A 20432-nucleotide genomic window follows, 5' to 3' on the forward strand; every position below is an offset into this window, starting at 1 on the left:
CCGGCCTAGCACTCCAACGGAGTTTCCATGGAGACCGAGGCTGGGCCCGGGCGGCCTAGCGGCGTTGCCATGGAGACAAGTCCCGGGCTGGGGCTCCGAAGCCCCGGCGCTCCGCTAGCTCAGAACCCCGCGGAGCCGCTGTGCGAGGCCGGAGCCGCAGTGGCGGCAGCACGCTGGGACCTGCGGAAACACTCTTTGCTCATCGTGATCGGCGATATTGGTACAGAGAGTCAGCTGAGGGCCGTGCGGGCCCACCTTGAACAAGGTGAGCCGCTGTCCCGGCTGTGCTCGGGGCATCCTCCATCCCGTGCTTTTCCGCCATCTGTGTGTACGTCTGCATTCTCCATCCCTAGGTTGCACTTCCTGAGATCTGCCCTCCCTTGTTAATCTGAATCATCAGTGCATGTCACCTGCATCTTCCATGTCGTGCATAGCCTCTCTAGCTACTAACATCTCTCTTTCCCCATCCCTCCCGTACACCCCAAGGCGTTCCGCAATCTCCCTGAGGCAGGGGAGCTCTATACAGTCCCTGGAGCCACTCTGGTCACACCCCTCCCACCCGCAGTGTCTCGGGTCGGATGTCTTGAAAGTCCTTACCACCCCCTGGAGAGTCCATGATCCTACCTTAGTTTCTTCTTTAGGTCCCTGAACAGGAACAGTGTGCTTTCTGAACGTCCCAGACAAATCTTAAATCTCTCAGTGCCAGCGGTAAACCTGAGAGAGTGACCTTCGTGGCCACTGTCTCCTCAGCCCTCACCTCCCTCTCCAGTTGCCTGCCTGTGGCGCAGTGCTGCGGAGCCACCTGCGGGTGGAAGCAAGCCGTGGAGGGGTGGAGGCAAAGAGGGGGCATAGAAGGAGAGACTAGAATACTATTTAGCTGTAAAGACCAAGAAGGCAGTCCCCAGTATCTGGGAACTGGCCCTTGAGTGTCACTTCTATCACAATTGGGCAATTCTGCAAGAAAATTACTACATACAAACTCATTAATGACCAAGTTTAGCCTAACCTCTGCCCTTCTTTCTCTGGCTCAGGCAAAGCTCAAGAAAGACACAGGATGGGAAATAGACATAGGCACTAGCCACCTTTCTTAAAGACGTCACTGAGGCTGATCATGGCAATCCTTATCCTCTCCCTGTCCTCATGAGCTTGGAAGTATTCCCCTAAGTCCATCCCCATTGACCTTATCTAGAGCCCTCTCTTTTTTTTCTCTCTCTCTCTCACAGGGATTCTCTCCTGGAACATTGACTTATCATCCTTTGACTTGAACCAACAATTGAGACTCTTCATTACCCGGCACCTAGCTCACTTCTCCTCAGAGGTCAAAGGTTAGGACTAGTGTCATTTGTCTCAAGTTCTTGGGGTGAGGGCTGGTTACAGAATGTCAGAGGTCCAGTCTCCCTGGCAGAGCTGGCTTTGTGGGAGGTTTGGGTCAGGCAGAAGGGAGGGACTACTGAGGGGAAAGTTGGAAAGCTAGGAGGCTATCCTCCGCATACCCAGGACTCTTTGCATACACATGGTATGATGGTGGAGGGAGCCTGGAGAACAGAATTTCTACCTGACAAGAGGGTGGTTTATGGACAGCTGTTGACATGCACTAAGGGAATGAGGTACTTCTCTTGAGTGATTAATCATCTCCCATGCAAAAATCCACTCTTTTTTGTGTGTGTGTTCCTCTTTCTGTATATCCTAGCCTCCTTGCTTCCCTTTATAGAGACCTGTGAGTGCCCCAGTTACCTTCCCGGATCTTTGCTTAGCACCTTTCCCTCAGTCTACACAGCCCCACCCTCCAGGTTTCAGGATTCCTTGTTCCTCCTTTGGGTCATCCAACAGCTCTTGAGAACAGAGCAGAATCTTGGTCCTAAAAGCTGATGAGCACCATGAAATCCAGGGTTGAAGCAGGGTCTCCTGGATTGCCGCTACAAGAGATAGTCACACTCTGAGGTTTGGCTCCGAAATCCAAGTCCACAGGATTCAATTTCCCATTCTGCTGAGTGGGAGAAATGAGTTAGGAATTTGAGAAAATATTTCAGGCAATGTCATTCCATGGCAGTATCTGTGGGGAGACTGCAGAAAGGCCTATATCCCACTATAAAAGTGTTGGGCATCTGGTCATGCTATCGGTAAATGCTGACACACCAATCCATGTGCCAGTGCCTTTATGGAAAATAAAATCCATCCAACTCAACAGTCACTGCCACCAAATGACTGAATTCTTATCTTATACAGATAAGTCTCAATTATCCAGTGTAGTGGGTAATCACCAACCCTTCTCTTCCTATTCCTCCTGCTAACTGCCACATTTTTAGTCATTTCCCTGATCACTGACTCTTCTAGAGACGTTCCTAGAGAGAGGAGATGAGAGGGTTAATATGACCGATGTTCCATTATCTTAGGAATATGTGCAGCATTTTAAAAAATGTGAAGCTGGCATCTCTTTGATGTGACTGGCTTCCTGTGAAGCTAGCCACTCACTGTTTTGAGACTGCCTTCTGTTTAGAATTATTCATGTCATGGCTTCCTCCATTAGCACTGATGATTGAAAATCGACAGTTTTGCCATTTATTACTCCTACCATCTCTGGTGCAAGCTGGATAAGGGGATGACAGTGGATAAAATTAATGACTGAATTGAAGTTTGGTGGGTATGTGCTGATGTTAACAATTCACACTGAATTCTCTAATTTTGTCCTTTGGGCCACAGAAACTTAAGAGTAGGCCGCGTTCTGGAATGGTGTAAGAATGAAGAAAACTTAAAGCAAAATGCTTAGCCATTCTTCAGATTAACATTCAGGGGTGCTTGGAAAGATGCTTACAGATAGATGCATAGTTACGCTCAGGCATTTCTCAGAAATAACCTCTAATATATAAACACCTACTTGATCTTTATAATCAGTTTCGCCATGGCGTCCTTCAGGGGCCTAGGACCATACTCCTAAGATCAGGGCTCACTTTAGTCTACTGGATTTTTTTTTTTTTTAAGGTTTGGACATTTTCATGGTGGCCTATGTCCCTGGAGAACAGTGGAGAATTTCCTGGAAAAACCCACATGGCTCAAGACAGCCACAGCCCCACCCCTGCTGGCTCTTCTTTCAGCTGTCCCCACAAACAACAGTCAGCCCAAAGCAGCTGCAGACACTGCCCCGCCCTTCAGCCTCCCATTTGCCAAGTAGCAAAGGGAACCAGGCTGCGGTGATGGGTTGAAGGGGATATGGTATGGCTTAATCCTTTCTGCCCAATCCACAGGCTAGGCAACCATCCCTCTCACCTCTCCTCAACCCTGGGACAAAAGGCTGAGAAAAGGGACAAATACGTATCCTACAGTGTCAGGGCAAGTGCAATCATTCCTATCCACTCTCCACTCTTCACTCAAACACAGAAAAGGAAGGACCCACTGATGGAGTGTCAGTGGCCCAGCTCCTTCTAGTGGTCAAATCTGGTAAAGCTTTCCAAGGTGAATTTTGAGCCAGGTAGTCTCCAGTGGTGACTTGGATGGAGCCTAACTTTCTAATCCTGCAGAAAATCTGGAGCTTCCAAGCATTATGAAACAGACCCAGAAACTATTAGGACAGTGGAAAACTGAGTTTAAACAACACTCTGATACTTTTATTATTGAGCACCTATAGGAAAGGGAGAGACTTTCCTAATTTATAATTAATGATTGATATTCTAAGACTCTAAGAAACATACACTGAAGGATCAGTTTGTAGGCCTTCTGTGTGAGTCTCCACTAACATTAATGTGCTCTAAAAGTGGTATTTCTGTTCCTTCTGCAAACATGAAAGCCGTTGTGAATTAATACAGTAGTTCATTGGCCCCTACAACTCGGGGTTCTGCCTTGCTGTCTGAACCGGGAAAGCAACGAACATGAAAGTACTTAACTTCCTATAGGCACCTCCAGCTTTGGGTTTACCTGGGAGCTAGGGGGTACTCTAGAGTTGGTCTGGTCTGAGATTCTGGTTTTAATCTCAATTTGATTCTGATCATAAGTCTACAAAAAGGAGACAAAATTCCAGTGGCATTTGTGCGCTGCAGGGTTAGGATTCTAGGAATGAAGCGCTTTTTCATCTTTTATGCCATTCATTCCTCACTGCATTATTAGATGATGGTATTAATACTATACTCATTTTATAGTTCAGGAAGCAAGCTTTCAGAGAGGTTAAGTGGCTTGTTTAATGGCATGACCGATAAATTGGTAGAGTCAGGTCTCAAATCCAGGACTTCTAGTTGCGTTTTATGTCTGAGCTCAGGCCTCTCTTTGGCATCTCACCATTTCATTGCAGCAGAGCCTAGGAACACAGCAGGTGGAGGGGCAGTTGTGGTGGGTGGCTGTTCAGAGGGTGAGGGTTGAAGGAAAACTCCAGTGTGAGTTGGAACAATGCCCAGGGTGTGGCCCTTAGGGGTAGCAGCTGAGAATAAGGGGGCTCTGCATTGGCTGGGAAATGTTATTTTGTTCTCTAGCCAAATGTCTACTCAAGTTTCCCTCTTAGCACACTTCAGAGAGCCCTAGAAAGCAGATAGGAGATAGAAGATTTGAAGTGGGAAGAAATACAAAATATGAAGTTGCCGAAGGGAAGTGTTTTCCTTTTGTGATGCTCAGAACTCAGCCTGGTTTGTGTTGTGTATCTCTGCAGATGGCCTCCTCAATCCAAATGGGGCTGTTGCCATGTTGCTGCTTTGCATCTCCGGATCTGAGCAAAGATTCCTCCTCCTCTGTTCCTCCCTGCCCCCCCTCCAGTCCTGGTGACTCAGCTCCTCCTCTCCTCTGGCTACAGTTAAGGGGGGGAGGGGGGATGCTGAGAGCAGAGACTATTTTGGCTTCTCTGACCTTCAAAAGCAGTTTTTGGCAGTCTGGGGCAGGGGTGGGGCTGGTGCTGGGGTTTGAGTGGGTGGATGTCAATGTGTGGAAGGCATTAGGAGTTGGCCAGAACTGGGGAGGGTTGATGGAAGAGAAGAGGGCAGGGAAGGACTCTATGGGAGCATGAGCATCACTGGGTTGGAACTGTATGCTAGAGTTATCAAGATCGTCCCTTTGAGTCTTTTGAGTGCTGAAACAGAGGTAGAGACTAAGGGAAACAGCCAACAATGGAAGGATTAAGTTAGTGTAAGAGACATCAGAGAGAGAAATAGAAAAGTGCAGAGAAAAGGAGAGCACAGGGACCCAATACCCTACAAAGTCATAAGATTTTTTTTTTGATCCAAAGAGTACTTTATGTTGCACTTAATAATTGGCCTATAGTTAAAAAAAAAAAAAAAAAAATCTCACTTGGGCCTGGGGCCCTGGTGATCCTCCTTGGTCATTTTTAACTCTCTCACTGAAAAGCAGAAAGCTCCCAGCCTCTTCAGATCTAAAGACCCAAGAATTCCAAGTATCAGTGCTAGTGTGGTTACTGTGCTGTGTTGCATTGACACAGAACTACATGCAGCTTCCAGAGTCCCTGTGCCCCACCCAGAAGGGCTAGGGACCATGTGTCTACTCCAGAATTTCAACCTACACTGCAACCTAAAATGAGACTTCTACCCTCCCTGGTTCCTGCAGATGTGGCTCAAAAGCCCACAGTGCTCACCACCCCATCCCCAGCCTTCATCTCAAGCAGTCCCCTCACTTTTATTCCATTCTTTCAGGTCCCCAACCCCTTTGTCTCCTGCTCCTCCAGGGATTGAAGGTCATTCCCTGGGTCTCAGGGGAGAGGCGGCAGATGGTTCCTGAGGGAAGGGGGAGGGCCCAGGCAGCCCACACCTCCTGTATCCCTGCAGTGTGTCATAGCACAGGACTTTGGTCTTTTGGCTGATGCTAAAAGGGCATTTCTTGATGAAGCAATGTTGAGAGGAGAAGGGCCTTATGGGCCATTGTAGACCACCGTGGCTCTTTGACTTACTAGACAACTCCTCAGCCCCCACCCCCCCCCAGCCAAGCAGAAGCATCAGAGCACTGACACTGTGAAGGCAAATAAACAGTTAAGTCTCCAGTGCCTCGTCATGGACCAGCCCCTCTTCCCCGCCCAGGCGCCGCCCTCCCCATCAAGCCCCCCCCCCCCCCACTCCCACCCCAAGTGCGGCAGACTCTTCCCTGAAGCTGCCGGCTGAGGCCGGAGCTGCAGCCTCCATGAGGGGCTCCCGCCCACACCCCAGGGTAAGAACCAAACCAAAGGGCTTTGCATGGGGATGGGGGAATGCTGTGGTAGGGGTAGCGGGAAAGGAGTTGATACCTAATCTTGTGTGTTTGGAATTTGCCCAGCAGGGTGGGCAGACTGGGGGGACAGAGAGAAAAGATGAACATTACTGGCTGTGGGGTCAGCTTGGACCCAGGACCAGGCAGAGGCCAGTGGGGCCGGGACTGTGACAGTCCACCTCTCAGGCTGGGCTGGGTTGGGAGACATCAGCCTAGGGGCAGTAGCAGAGGGTGGTGTCTCTGGTTCTGCCTGGTAGCCCGGGGTGCTGGAGGACTTTGGGGGCTATGTCTTTGGGCAGAGGCAGAAGAATCTGAAGGAAAGGCGGATGTTATGGGAATGCGCCTAATGGGAGGGTCTCTGGTGTCAGCTGCTGGATTGCTCAGCTGCTCCAATGCTGGGGGTGAGCGGGATAGCGAGTTTTTGCCAAGTAAGGCAAGGTGGGGGACACTGTGGAAAAAAAGGGAAGAAAGGGTCACTAAGACGTGGCACGCGCCTCTTCATAGACCAACCTATTTGCAGCGGCACCCCCCACCCCCCATTCCCTGTAAACGGCTTGAGACTGGGACTCTAAGCCCCCGCTTCTGGCTCCCTCTGGAGATTGAGAGGCCACTCGGGAGATTGAGAGCACTCCCTCCCCGGCAGCTGCCCCGCATTCCCAGTCCTGTCAAACCCACAGGTTCCAAGACTCAACCCCACCCCCACCCCATCGCCGCTTCTCTTCCCAAGATGGGGGCTCTGGAACAGAGGCGCCAGTTTCTTCTCCCTCTCTTGTGTCCCCCCCCTCCTCACCCCCCATGCAGAGGCAGCCAAGAAAATGACTTGTCATGCTGGGGTGGGGGGTGGGGGCGGAGCTGGAGCCTGAGCTCAGCGCGCACACTCACACACACTCACACACTGCGGCAAACTGCAGCTGCCCAAGCGGCCCCCCCTCCCCTTCTGCCTCACTGCGGAGACACCTGCCCTCCTGCCTGCTCAGCGTTGGCGGCCCAGGCCACCCCCACAGCATCACTGGCCAAGGGGAAGTGTCCCTGCCTCATATGAAAGAAAAAGGAAAAACAAGTCAATTCCCTTCAGTGGGATTGCTGGGGGAGCAGAAAAGAGAAATAGGGCTTTCTCCTAGGCCTCAAAAGGGTGCATGATATAGACCATGTAGTTGCCAGTCAGAACTGGAGAGCACATGGGTGAAGAACAAGGTCTTTCACCAAGACATTAACTGGAATCAGAGAAGTCTAGTAGTTATACACAAGGGACTGTGAGGAATGGTCAACTGGTGGAGGAAGAGAGGTAAATAGAAAACAAATCAGTCTGTACCACAGATTTCTTCTTTCAGACCATTCTAGCTCGAATGTGTGACCTTGTGTGTATATGTCACGGGTAGGGTAGGATTTGCCCTTTTAAATCTGAACTACTTACGACTAGCCTAGGGCTAGCCTGGCCCTTCCCTGAACCTTGATACCCCTCATCTGCCCAAGAGCTGCCCCAGCCTGTCTCTAAGGTGGTTCTCATCCTCTGAACTGACCTCAAAGCTTCCCACAGTTCCCAAATTAATAGAAGAGAACCCTTGAACTCCTCTCCACCCACCCACTATGAGGTTTGTTCTTCGGACACATCTACAGTTCATTTCCCCTGCAGCTGCAAGTGCAGCCCTCTGCTGCCAGATTTGCCTGATCCTGGCACTGTGATTCTTCCTCTTAACAAAGGCCCTGGCCCCAGGCTCCTCATGCCTAAGCCCCAGAAAGAGGAAAGAGCTGGATCACAGAAGAGGGTCTAGGGGACAGATTATGAGCACTCCCACCAATATCTTTCAGACAGCTCACTCCCGGGCCATCTGTTCAACTCTCTTTCTGCAAGGTAACGCCGCTGTGTGCAGCAGTTAGGAAGGGCAGGAGCAGGGGATGGCAGCATCCTCCATTATCTTGTAACCTGCCACTTTCTTTCTTTGCTGCATTGCTTGGTGTTTCATGTGAGTCTGCAAGAGGGAAGCAGACAGGGCATGTGAGGCTGTTTTGTCTTTCTCCATGGCCTGGGGAACACTCTGAATCTCTCCTTCCTTATTTGTGTCTTGTTTGTGGACCCCTAACTCCCATCTCCATCGCAGAGGGCTCATAGGAGAGGGGCAAGGATGAGAGAAGAAACTGTTCACAAGGGATGGGTTGTGGGGCAGTGTACCAGGCCTCTCTTGTGCCTGGGGACATGGAGGTGAGGTGGGAGAGGGAGCTGTAACCTTTGGTGGTGGGAACAGCATGATTGTGTGCATGCTTGTGAGCTCAGGCTTGGCCTCTGAAGAACTAGAGAACAGAACAAGAAATTATACTCCTATTTCTGATCTTTGAATTTTAAAAACCCAAGGGTTCAGATAAATAGAAACAGTCTTTTGGAAAATGGGAATTCTGGCCTTGGATGGGGAATGGAAAGGAGGATGGGGAGTCTGTAGACACTGCAAAGTGCCCATCTCCATGTTTCCAGGCACTCTACTGGCATGAAAGCCCAGGGCAGAGGCAGGCTAGTGAGGAGAGAGCTGAGTAAGCATCACAACCCCAGGAGCCCTCCCTCCAGCTGAGCCCCCCATCCCCAGGCAGCACCAGGAGCTTAGTGCTCTAGAGGGACAAAAGCTTCTTGTCAATAGGGCAGCCTGAGGCAGGAGTTTCAAGCGGAGGGGGTGGGGGTACCAGACTGAGCAGGCAGAGGGTGTGGCAGATGAAGGGAGGAGAGAAGACAGTGTGGGTGAAGGGAGGAGGAAACCCTGACAGGGAAGGGCTGGAGGAGCCAGTTCCTAGACCTTACTCAGCAGTATCCAAAGTGGCAGGATCTAAGGATTGCTAGCCTCCTCTTTCCCCTCAGCTCCATTTTCTGACTGTACATTCTTTTCTCTCCTTTCCCATACAATGCCTCTTCCCTTTTACTATACCCACTCTCTTCAATACAAAATCCTGCATCTCTCCCTCAGGCCAGAGGACCCTCTGCCACCAGAGTGAGATCCTTGAGACCGTCATCCTGGTAAACCCCAGTGCCGAAAGCATCAGCTCTGAGGTAAGGCCAGGGCCTGTGCCTTGCCACAAGGGCTTGTTGGAAGTGCTGTAACCCACCCCTGCCAGTACTACTGCTGAAAGGCCAAGAATTCCCAGACTTGGCTTTGAACCATCTAGGCTGCTTTATGATCCCCAGCCTTACACTGGAGGTGTTGTGGGCCTACTAGTGGGGAGCATGTCTTTGCAGTACTAAGGGGAACCAGGAACATCCAGTGCCCTTCCCTGAGTTTCCCACATCCATGACCACTCTTGTCCTTCCATTATAGGTTCACCATCTCCTTAGCAGTCAATCAGCTCACAAACTACTGATCTTGAGTGGGCAAAGTTTAGAGCCCGGGGGAGACCTTATCCTACAGAGTGGCACCTATTCTTATCAGAACTTTGCCCAGGTCCTTCACAACCCAGAGGTAAGTGCCATGTCTGAGTCTGGGAGGAATGAAAACTGGGATAGGACTGGGGCTGTGGGGAGGGATCCAAGGATGGGAAATCTCATGTTGCTTGAAGGTTGGGAACTCTGGCGGAAAAATAGGAGGTGATCACCTCGCAAAGAGGTGGAGACTAGCAGATTGAATCTGAGTTGGGTTAAGGCAACCCCAGCTGTTTACCTGACCTGATCAGCCTTTCATCTCCCATTCCTCTAGATTGCCCAATTGCTCAGCAATAGAGACCCTGGAATCCAGGCCTTCCTCACCGTTTCCTGCTTAGGGGAGGGAGACTGGAGCCACCTGGGACTATCCAGTTCCCAAGAGACCCTGCACCTCCGACTAAACCCTGAGCCCACACTGCCCACCATGGATGGTGTGGCTGAATTCTCCGAGTACGTCTCTGAGACTGTGGATGTGCCATCTCCCTTTGACCTGCTAGAGCCCCCCACCTCAGGGGGCTTCCTGAAACTCTCTAAGCCTTGCTGCTATATCTTCCCGGGTGGCCGTGGAGACTCTGCCCTCTTTGCCGTTAATGGTTTCAACATCTTGGTGGATGGTGGCTCTGATCGCAAGTCCTGCTTCTGGAAGCTGGTGCGGCACCTGGACCGCATTGACTCAGTGCTGCTCACACACATTGGGGCAGATAACCTGCCAGGCATCAATGGACTCCTGCAGCGCAAAGTGGCAGAACTGGAGGAGGAGCAGTCCCAGGGCTCCAGCAGCTACAGTGACTGGGTGAAGAACCTCATCTCCCCTGAGCTTGGAGTTGTCTTCTTCAATGTGCCTGATAAGCTGCGGCTGCCTGATGCCTCCCGGAAAGCCAAGCGCAGCATTGAGGAGGCCTGCCTCACTCTGCAACACCTAAACCGCCTGGGCATCCAGGCTGAACCTCTGTACCGTGTGGTCAGCAACACCATTGAGCCACTGACCCTCTTCCACAAGATGGGTGTAGGACGGCTGGACATGTATGTCCTCAACCCTGTCAAGGACAGCAAAGAGATGCAGTTCCTCATGCAAAAGTGGGCAGGCAATAGTAAAGCTAAGACAGGCATTGTGTTGGCTAATGGGAAGGAGGCTGAGATCTCAGTGCCCTACCTGACTTCTATCACGGCTCTGGTTGTCTGGCTACCAGCCAATCCCACTGAGAAGATTGTACGTGTGCTTTTTCCAGGGAACGCACCCCAGAACAAGATCCTGGAGGGCCTGGAAAAGCTTCGGCACCTGGACTTCCTGCGGTACCCTGTGGCTACACAGAAAGACTTGGCCTCTGGGGCTGTGCCTGCCAACCTCAAACCCAGCAAAATCAAACAGCGGGCTGACAGCAAGGAGAGCCTCAAGGCCACTGCCAAGACAGCTGTAAGCAAGCTGGCCAAACGGGAGGAGGTGGCTGAAGAGGGAGCCAAGGAGGCCCGCTCAGAACTAGCCAAGGAGTTAGCCAAGACAGAGAAAAAAGTAAAAGAGTCATCTGAGAAGCCCCCAGAGAAGCCTACCAAGCCTGAAAGGGTGAGGACAGAGTCGAGTGAGGCACTGAAGGCAGAGAAGCGAAAGCTGATAAAAGACAAGGTAGGGAAGAAGCACCTAAAAGAAAAGATCTCAAAGCTGGAAGAGAAAAAAGACAAAGAGAAAAAAGAGATCAAGAAGGAGAGGAAGGAGCTCAAGAAGGATGAAGGAAGGAAGGAGGAGAAGAAGGATGCCAAGAAAGAGGAGAAGAGGAAAGATACCAAACCTGAGGTCAAGAAAATTTCCAAGCCAGACCTGAAGCCCTTTACCCCTGAGGTACGTAAGACCCTCTACAAAGCCAAGGCCCCTAGCAGGGCCAAAGTGGACAAGAGTCGGGCTGCCCGTGGGGAGAAGGAACTGTCCTCTGAGCCCCGGACACCCCCAGCCCAGAAGGGGGCTGTACCACCTCCAACAGTCAGTGGGCACAGGGAGCTGGCTCTGTCTTCACCAGAGGATCTCACACAGGACTTTGAGGAGATGAAGCGTGAGGAGAGAGGGTTGCTGGCTGAACAAAGGGACCTAGGACTAGGAGAGAAACCACTCCCTCCAGACACTGCAGAGGAGGGACCCCCAAGCACAACCGGCCAGGAGATACCACCCTCTGTTCCACAGCTGGAACAAGAAGAGCCTATGATGAAGGAGAAAGAGATTGTCCCAGACATCCCTGAAGAACAAGGTAGCAAGGATAGAGGCCCAGACTCTGGGGCTGAAACAGAGGAAGAGAAAGATACCTGGGAGGAAAAGAAGCAGAAGGAAGCAGAGAGGCTCCCTGATAAAATAGAAGCCAGAGAGGAAAGTGAACCTGAGGTAAAGGAGGATGTGATAGAGAAGGCTGAGTTAGAAGAAATGGAGGAGGTGCACCCTTCAGATGAGGAGGAAGAGGAAGAGACAAAGGCTGAAGGTTTTTACCAAAAACATATGCAGGAAGCCTTGAAGGCAACTCCAAGGATCAGGGAGGCCCTCGGGGGCCGGGAAGTAGGACTCCAGGGCAAAGCTCCTGAGAAGGAAACCTCATCATTCCTAAGCAGCCTGGCCACACCTGCAGGAGCCACTGAGCATGTCTCTTACATCCAGGATGAGACAATTCCTGGCTACTCAGAGACAGAGCAAACCATCTCAGATGAGGAGATTCATGATGAACCGGAGGAACGTCCAGCTCCACCTAGATTTCCTACAAGTACCTATGACCTCCCTGAGCCTGAGGGTCCTGGCCCCTTTGAGGCTAGCCAGCCTACAGACAGTGTTGTTCCTGTCACCTCCAGCAAAGGCTATGGAGCAGCAGAGACTGAACTCACCTACCCCCCCAACATGGTGGCCGCCCCTCTGGCTGAAGAGGAACACGTGTCCTCAGCCACCTCAATCACCGAATGCGACAAGCTTTCTTCCTTTGCCACATCCGTGGCTGAGGACCAATCTGTGGCTTCACTCACAGCTCCCCAGACAGAAGAGACAGGCAAGAGCTCCCTGCTGCTCGACACAGTTACAAGCATCCCCTCATCCCGCACTGAAGCCACTCAGGGCTTGGATTATGTGCCATCGGCTGGTACCATCTCACCTACCTCTTCACTGGAAGAAGACAAGGGCTTCAAATCACCACCCTGTGAGGATTTCTCTGTGACTGGTGAGTCAGAGAAGAAAGGAGAGATTGTAGGGAGAGGCTTGCCTGGAGAGAGAGCCGTGGAAGAGGAAGAGGAGGAGACCACAAATGTAGAGATATCTGAGAAACTTCCCAGTCAGTTTGGAACCCCGGTGTTTGGTGTCCCTGGGCATACCCTACATCAAGGGGAACCAGTCCTTGGAGAAGTGGAGGAGCGCTGCCTTAGCCCAGATGACAGCACAGTGAAGATGGCCTCTCCTCCACCATCTGGCCCACCCAGTGCCACCCACACACCCTTTCATCAGTCCCCAGTGGAAGAAAAGTCTGAGCCCCAAGACTTTCAGGAAGCAGGCTCCTGGGGAGGAATTAGGAGTACACCAGGTATGGGCAAGGAAGATGCTGCAGAGGAGATAGTTAAGACAGGGCCTGAAGAGGTCACATTGGAGGAGGGAAAGGTGCCTCCTCCCAGAAGCCCCCATGCCCAGGAAGCACCTGTCAGCATCGTTGGAGAACATACAGGCTGCACTATCCAGCTGTTGCCAGAACAGGACAAAGCAATAGTATTTGAGACTGTGGAGGCAGGAGAGCCCACAGGCCCAATTCTGGGAATAGAAGCTCTTTCCAGAGATTTGAGAATGTCACTCCAAGAATCTAGTGAAACTCAGAAAGATGGGGTGCTCCAGTTTCCTGACCAAAGCCTCTCCCCTGAAGATGCAGAGTCCGTATCTGTGCTCAGTGTGGTCTCACCAGACACAGCCAACCAAGAAGCCATCCCCAGGTCTCCCTGTGGCCTGACAGAGCAGCACCTACACAAAGACCTTTGGCCAGAGGTATCTCCAGAAGACACCCAGTCACTTTCTCTCTCGGAAGAGAGTCCCAGCAAGGAGACCTCTCTGGATATCTCTTCTAAGCAGCTCTCTCCAGAAAGCCTTGGCACCCTCCAGTTTGGGGAACTAAGTCTTAGAAAGGAAGAAAAGGGGCCTCTGATACAGGCTGAGGACACCTCTCAGCACCTAGTGCGTACATCTATTCCAGAACCCTGTGCAGCCACACTGTCACCTCCCACAGATGGGACCACTGGTTACTCTGTACTGGCAGACATCACAGATAAGAGCCCTGATGGAAAGTTATCTACCAGCTCCTTCTCTCACTCTACATTGTTGGGAGATGAGAAGCACTCACCTGGTGTGATCACAAGCCCTGGTGAACACATTCTGACACCTGACAGCTCCCTCACCAAGAGTCCTGAGTCTTTGCCAAGCCCTGCCATGGAGAGCATTGCCATGGAGTGGGAAGGTAAAGTTCCAGAGTTGAAAGACAGAACCCCAGAGCAGAGGGACAAGGGACCTGAACCAAAAGATGAAGTCTTACAGCAGGACAAAATTCTGGAGCAGAAGGATGACATTGTAGAGCAAAAGGATACAGCCATTGGTCAGAAAGATAAGGCTCTGGAAGAGAAGACTAAGGCTGTAGAGCAGCAGGATAAAGCTTTAGAACAAAAAGGCAGAGACTTAGAACAAAGGGACATAGCCCTGGAACAGAGGGACAAGGCCCTGGAATCAAAAGACAAAGACTTAGAACAAAAAGACAAGGTTCTGGAACAGGAGGACAAGATCCCAGAAGAAAAAGGTGAAACCTTAGAACAAAAAGTCAGAGACGTTGAGCATAAAGACAGGGCTCCAGAGGACAAGGTCCCTGAACTGAAGGGCAAGGCCTTAGGACAGACAGACGAAGTCCCTGAGCAGGAGGACAAGGCCCATGGACAGAAGGATAAGGCCTTAGAACAAAAAGACATAGACTCAGAACAAAAAGGCAAGGCCCAAGAACAGAAGGAGGAGGCCTTGGAAAAGAAGGATGAGGCCTTAGAACAAAAATACTGGGCCTTAGGACAGAAGGATGAAGCCCTGGAACAAAACAATAAGGCCACTGAACAGAAAGATAAGGCTCTGGAAGAGAAGGACAAAACTCAGGAGCAGGAGAGCCCAGTGCAGGAGGATAAAACCATGAAACCAAAGGAGAAGATCCTAGAGGAAAAATCTCCAGAAAAAGTTAAGGCTGTGCAACAGGAAGAAGAAGCTCTGCCGGAGAAGACCAAAGTTCTGGGGCTGGAAGAGAGCCCAGTGCATGAGGACAAGGCCCCGGATCAGGGAGAGAAGTACTGGAAGGAGCAGGATGTGGTACAGGAGTGGCAAGAAACATCTCCATCCAGAGATGAGCCAGTTGGAGAACAGAAAGAGCCTGCCCGGACATGGGAGGACACATCTCCTGAGCAGGAGGACAGGTACTGGAGGGGCAGAGAGGATGTGGCCCTGGAACAGGACACATACTGGAGGGAGCTGAGCTGTGAGCGTAAGGTCTGGTTCCCTCATGAGCTGGATGGCCAGGGGGCCCGGCCACGGTACACAGAAGAGCGGGAGAGCACTTTCCTTGATGAGGGGCCAGATGATGAACAAGAAGTGCCCCCACTGGAGCACACGCCTCAGAGCCCCTGGGCCTCAGACTTCAAGGGTTTTCAGGAGCCCTCACCACAGAAGGGACTGGAGGTGGAGCGCTGGCTTGCTGAGTCACCAGTTGGGCTGCCTCCAGAGGAAGAAGACAAGCTGACCCGTTCCCCTTTTGAAATCATCTCTCCTCCAGCCTCCCCACCTGAGGTGGTTGGACAGAGGGTTCCTCCAGCTCCTGGACAAGAAAGCCCTATCCCAGAGCCTGAGCCCATGCTACCCATGAGGAACGAACCCACCACCCCCTCATGGCTGGCTGACATCCCACCATGGGTGCCCAAGGACAGACCCCTGCCCCCTGCACCCCTCTCCCCAGCTCCAGCTCCCCCCACGCCTGCCCCAGAACCACACACTCCTGCACCCTTCTCCTGGGGCACCACTGAGTATGACAGTGTGGTGGCTGCAGCACAGGAGGCAGCAGCTGAGTTGGAAGGTGGCCCATACTCTCCCTTGGGGAAGGACTATCGCAAGGCTGAAGGGGAGACAGAAGAAGAAGGTGGGGCTGGGGCTCCTGGCAGCAGCCCTCAAAGCTCAAAGGTTCCAGAGGCCAGTGAAAGCCATCCCACCAAGGAGCCCGAACAGATAGAACCTGAGCAGAGAGAGCCCACACCCTATCCTGATGAGAGAAGTTTCCAGTACGCAGACATCTATGAGCAGATGATGCTTACTGGGCTTGGCCCTGCATGCCCCACTAGAGAGCCTCCGCTTGGGGCAGCTGGGGACTGGCCCCCACGCATCTCAGCCAAGGAGGAGGCTGCTGGCCGAAACCCATCTGCAGAGAAGGAGCTTTCATCTCCTGTCTCACCCAAGAGCCTCCAATCTGACACTCCAACCTTTAGCTATGCAGCCCTGGCGGGACCCACTTTACCCCCTAGGCAAGAGCCTGAGCCGGGTCCGAGTATGGAGCCCAGTCTCACCCCACCTGCAGTGCCCCCCCGTGTTCCTATCCCCCTGAGCAAAGGCCCAAGCCCCTCTCTTAATGGTAATATCCTGAGCTGTAGCCCAGATAGGAGAACCCCATCACCCAAGGAATCAGGCCAGGGTCACTGGGATGACAGCACTAGTGACTCAGAGCTGGAGAAGGGAGCACGGGAACAGCCAGAGAAAGAGGCCGAGTCCCCGAGTCCGCCTCACCCCATACCTGCAGGGCCCCCTACATTGTGGCCTGAAAGTGAGGCACATACCAGCCCTCCCTCGGACTCACACCTGGGCCCTGCCCGACCCAGCCTGGACTTCCCTGCTTCAGCCTTTGGCTTCTCCTCATTGCAGCCAGCTCCCCCACAGCTGCCCTCTCCTGCTGAACCCCGCTCAGCACCCTGTGGCTCCCTTGCCTTCTCTGGGGACCGAGCTCTGGCTCTGGCTCCGGGTCCCCCCACCAGAGCCCGGCATGATGAGTACCTCGAAGTGACCAAGGCCCCCAGCCTGGACTCCTCACTGCCCCAGCTCCCATCACCCAGCTCCCCTGGGGCTCCTCTCCTCTCCAGTCTGCCAAGACCTGCTTCACCAGCCCTGTCTGAAGGCTCCTCCTCTGAGGCCACCACACCTGTGATTTCAAGTGTGGCTGAGCGCTTCCCTCCTGGCCTGGAGGCTGCAGAACGGGCGTCTGGAGAGCTGGTCTCAGGAATGGAACCAGCTGCCCAAAGTCTCTGGGACCTCACTCCTCTGAGCCCAGCACCCCCAGCTTCACTGGACTTGGTCCCAGCTCCAGCTCCAAGCTTACCTGGAGACATGGATGACAGCACTCTGCCCTGCCGCCTGGAATGCACAGGAGCTGCCACCAAGAAGCCAAGCCCATTCCAGAGTCCCTCTGGGGATTGTGCCACCAATGGCCCAACTGAAACCAGCCCCAACCCCCCAGGCCCTGCCCTGGCCAAGGCTGAGAAAGAAGCAGCTGAGACTTGCCCTGCCTGGGAACGTGGGGCCTGGCCTGAGGGAGCCGAGAGGAGTTCCCGACCTGACACACTTCTTTCCCCTGAGCAGCCACTGTGCCCTGGAGGGGCTTCTGGAGGCCAACCCAGAAGTGTCTCCCCTGAGGTTGAGGCTGGGCCCCAGGGATGTGCTGCTGAGCTCCGGCCCCACCGAGGGGAACTCTCCCCATCTTTTCTGAACCCACCTCTGCCCCAATCCACAGATGAAGGTGACCTCTCAACTGAAGATGCTCGGCTAGTAGGGAGGGGAGGGCGGCGCCGGGCAGGGGGCCCAGGGGCCACAGGGGGCCCGTGCCCTGTGGCTGATGAGACACCCCCAACATCAGCCAGTGACTCAGGCTCCTCACAATCAGATTCTGATGTTCCACCAGAAACTGAGGAGTGCCCATCCATCACAGCTGAGGCAGCTCTTGACTCAGATGAAGATGGGGACTTCCTGCCTGTGGACAAAGCTGGAGGGGTCAGTGGGACTCACCATCCCAGGCCTGGCCATGACCCACCCCCTATCCCTCAGCCAGACCCCCGCCCATCCCCTCCTCGCCCTGATGTGTGCATGGCTGACCCTGAGGGGCTCAGCTCAGAATCTGGAAGGGTAGAAAAACTACGTGAGAAGGAGAAAGCACAGGGGAGAGTAGGGCGCAGGGCCCCAGGCAGGGGCAAGCCAGCATCTCCTGCCCGGCGTCTGGATCTTCGGGGAAAACGCTCACCCACCCCTGGTAAAGGGCCCGCAGATCGAGCATCCCGGGTCCCACCCCGACCACGCAGCACTCCAAGCCAAGTCACCCCAGCGGAGGAAAAGGATGGACACAGCCCCATGTCCAAAGGCCTAGTCAATGGACTCAAGGCAGGATCATGTAAGTATAACATGAAAAGTTAGAGATTGTGGGTTGGGGTTGGGTGTGGCTGGTCAAAGACTCCAGGAGTAGGAGAAACTGTGGAAGATTGCTAAAAGTGTCTACTTTACCTCTCCAATGAGTCCTGGCTTGTCTCTACAGCGGCCTTGGGTTCCAAGGGCAGCTCTGGCTCCCCTGTATACGTGGATCTCGCCTATATCCCGAATCATTGCAGTGGCAAGACTGCTGACCTTGACTTCTTCCGTCGAGTGCGTGCATCCTACTATGTGGTCAGTGGGAATGACCCTGTCAATGGCGAGCCGAGCCGGGCTGTGCTGGATGCCCTGCTGGAGGGCAAGGCCCAATGGGGGGAGAATCTTCAGGTGAGTGGCAAGGGATGCCAAGGAGGAGGTCTGGTCAAAGCTTACTCAGTGGAACACAGTCTCTATTCATAAAAGAACTGAACCCTTTCTATGGGCAGTGGGACTACTTCCTAGACCATCAAGTGTGATGCCCCATCCCCCTCACTTACCTTCCCTTCATAATGTCACATCAGGCATGTCTTGTCTCCCTCCTAGGTGACTCTAATCCCTACCCATGACACGGAGGTGACTCGTGAATGGTACCAGCAGACTCATGAGCAGCAGCAACAACTGAATGTTCTGGTCCTGGCTAGCAGCAGCACCGTGGTCATGCAAGATGAATCCTTTCCAGCCTGCAAGATTGAGTTCTGAAAGAACCACACTCCTTTCCCCAGGAATCTGCTTCCCCAGCTCCCTTAGAGAATGGCTATTGCTGAGTCCGTTGGGGTTGAGGGACACGGGAGCTGGGGTGGGGGAGACGGGGCGGGATGTCTTGTTGTGGGAATTTGGGCTGGGTTAAATGGGAGAGGTTGTCCCTCCCCCTCATCCATACCCAACGGGATTTTCAAAACCAAAGGCAACAGGGATTGGATAGAGGGAGGGCACGAAATTAGGATAGGAGGTCATCTGATGCCTGAGAACTCTGGAGTGACACCCTCTCCTAACACTACCAAATGTTCGTATTGGGTGGGAAGGAAGGATGGGTCTCAGCAACCTCCTCCCTCATGGAGGCAGATCATATATCCCCAAGCCCAGGGACCTCTTTATCTCTATTTAGCAACCCAAGGAAGAATTTCCAGTAATAATTTATGTGACCTGGGGCAGGATTCTGTCAGTAAGGTACCCAGAGCTGCGCCCCTTCCTCCATCTCCCATTCCCTTACCCACCGGGGTCTGGGTTCCAGCAGGGGTCTAGGGGTAAACCACTGCTATACTGTTCCACTGCCCCCCACCATATCTGAATGTCTCAATACAAAACTTGAAGCTCTTTTGACCAGCAGACTGGTGAGAGAAGAAAGTTGCTTATCCTCCCAGCCCCTGCTTCATACCATTCACATCCCAGAGCTGTGCCCAGACCAGGCCTATTGGGCAGCACAAGAGGGGCAAGGAGAGCCCAGCCCCAATCCCAGAATTCCTCCAAGCTCCCTGTCCTTTTGACGTTTTCACCTACCCATTCCAATTATCCTCATCCCTTTTCATCCCCTGCTTGGCTTCTCTGCATGTGGTCATCTGCTGTGGCCTGGTGTGTAATGGGTTAAAAATAAGCCACTGCCTGACATCCCAACATTTGACACCCCAGCAATGTGTGACTCCCCCCAACATTCCACTATGCCATCCTGCAGCTGAAATGGGAACACTGGCTGCCTTTCCAGCCCTAAACTCTTGGACAGAGGATCTGGGAGGTAGAGGCTATGCCAGAGAACTTGGGGAAAATGAGAGGAAGGGAAGAGGGAGACAAAGCTGGGCTAAAGCTGAACTCCTACTGAGTAAGATGAAAACAGGCTGAAGAAACCACCCCAGGAGAGGACCTCTCCCCAAGCAAGCCAATGAGCAGCCCTGCCAGACTATCGCCGGACTGAGAAATCCAGACACTCGTCAGGGCTCGGCTTCTCTGCCAAATGACTGTGTGGAAAATAATATGAGCCGGCCTGTGTTCTTCCTAGCTCCCACCCTCCCTTTGCTGCTGTGCTCTGCTCCTCCCCACACTTCCCTGCTGTAGTTCCCAGCTGCTGTAATGGAGCCGCCTCCAACTCTAACAATAAAATCAAGTTCATTACAGATGCTGTCGTGAGGCTTAGGCTTTTTCTGACTCTACACATTGCTTAGTTGCTGGACCTTGGCTTCTACCTCTCTGCTTCTCCTGGCACTGTCATTGATTTTGATGTCTTTGATAACTGGAAGCAGCTCCAGGACCCAGGGAAGCCAGAGAACATCGGGTAGATAAAGGTAGAAAAGATATGGGCAGCCAGCATAATTTCTGAAAATGAGAATGCCAGAGTATGAGGAATAGGGGCCTAGGGTGGGGAGATACATTTGGTTTGAGGGAGGGAAGAGGGGCAGGGTGTCTGGGAAGGGGATCTGCATACTC

At 52.8% G+C, this 20432-nt stretch overlaps 2 protein-coding genes across 4 annotated transcripts in view; one reads left to right on the forward strand and one right to left on the reverse strand.

Moving 5' to 3' along the window:
* The window catches only part of TP53BP1 (tumor protein p53 binding protein 1), a 97644-nt gene extending 96903 nt beyond the window's left edge, over positions 1-741 (reverse strand). Inside the window, exon 1 of the mRNA XM_086710519.1 lies at positions 625-741. The gene's annotated coding sequence lies outside the window, so the exon portion shown is untranslated. The remainder of the gene's footprint in view (positions 1-624) is intronic.
* On the forward strand, positions 7-20122 carry MAP1A (microtubule associated protein 1A). 3 transcript variants are annotated; one of them, XM_025919581.2, is made up of 7 exons: positions 7-265; positions 1224-1325; positions 9117-9199; positions 9465-9605; positions 9840-18003; positions 18145-18365; positions 18561-20122. In XM_025919581.2, the coding sequence occupies exons 1-7, from the start codon at positions 28-30 to the stop codon at positions 18714-18716; spliced, it is 9105 nt and encodes a 3034-aa protein (XP_025775366.1). In that variant the 5' UTR covers positions 7-27; the 3' UTR covers positions 18717-20122. The 3 variants fall into 3 exon arrangements, with proteins under 3 accessions (XP_025775366.1, XP_086566641.1, XP_086566642.1); XM_086710515.1 differs by lacking the exon at positions 18145-18365; XM_086710516.1 differs by lacking the exons at positions 7-265; positions 1224-1325; positions 9117-9199 and adding an exon at positions 6066-6129.
* The last annotated feature ends 310 nt before the right edge of the window (positions 20123-20432 follow it).

Source organism: Puma concolor, chromosome B3 (assembly GCF_028749965.1).
Source record: "Puma concolor isolate L17-30 chromosome B3, mPumCon1.1.hap2, whole genome shotgun sequence".
NCBI lineage: Eukaryota > Metazoa > Chordata > Mammalia > Carnivora > Felidae > Puma > Puma concolor.

What these genes read in the sequence shown, in the direction of transcription:
- MAP1A (XM_025919581.2), top strand. Translation starts at nt 28, where the DNA reads ATGGAGACCGAGGCTGGGCCCGGGCGGCCTAGCGGCGTTGCCATGGAG. An exon ending in GCGGGCCCACCTTGAACAAG is followed by an intron (nt 266 to 1,223) that starts GTGAGCCGCTGT and finishes TCTCTCTCACAG; the next exon opens with GGATTCTCTCCTGGAACATT. An exon ending in TGGACTCAAGGCAGGATCAT is followed by an intron (nt 18,004 to 18,144) that starts GTAAGTATAACA and finishes TTGTCTCTACAG; the next exon opens with CGGCCTTGGGTTCCAAGGGC.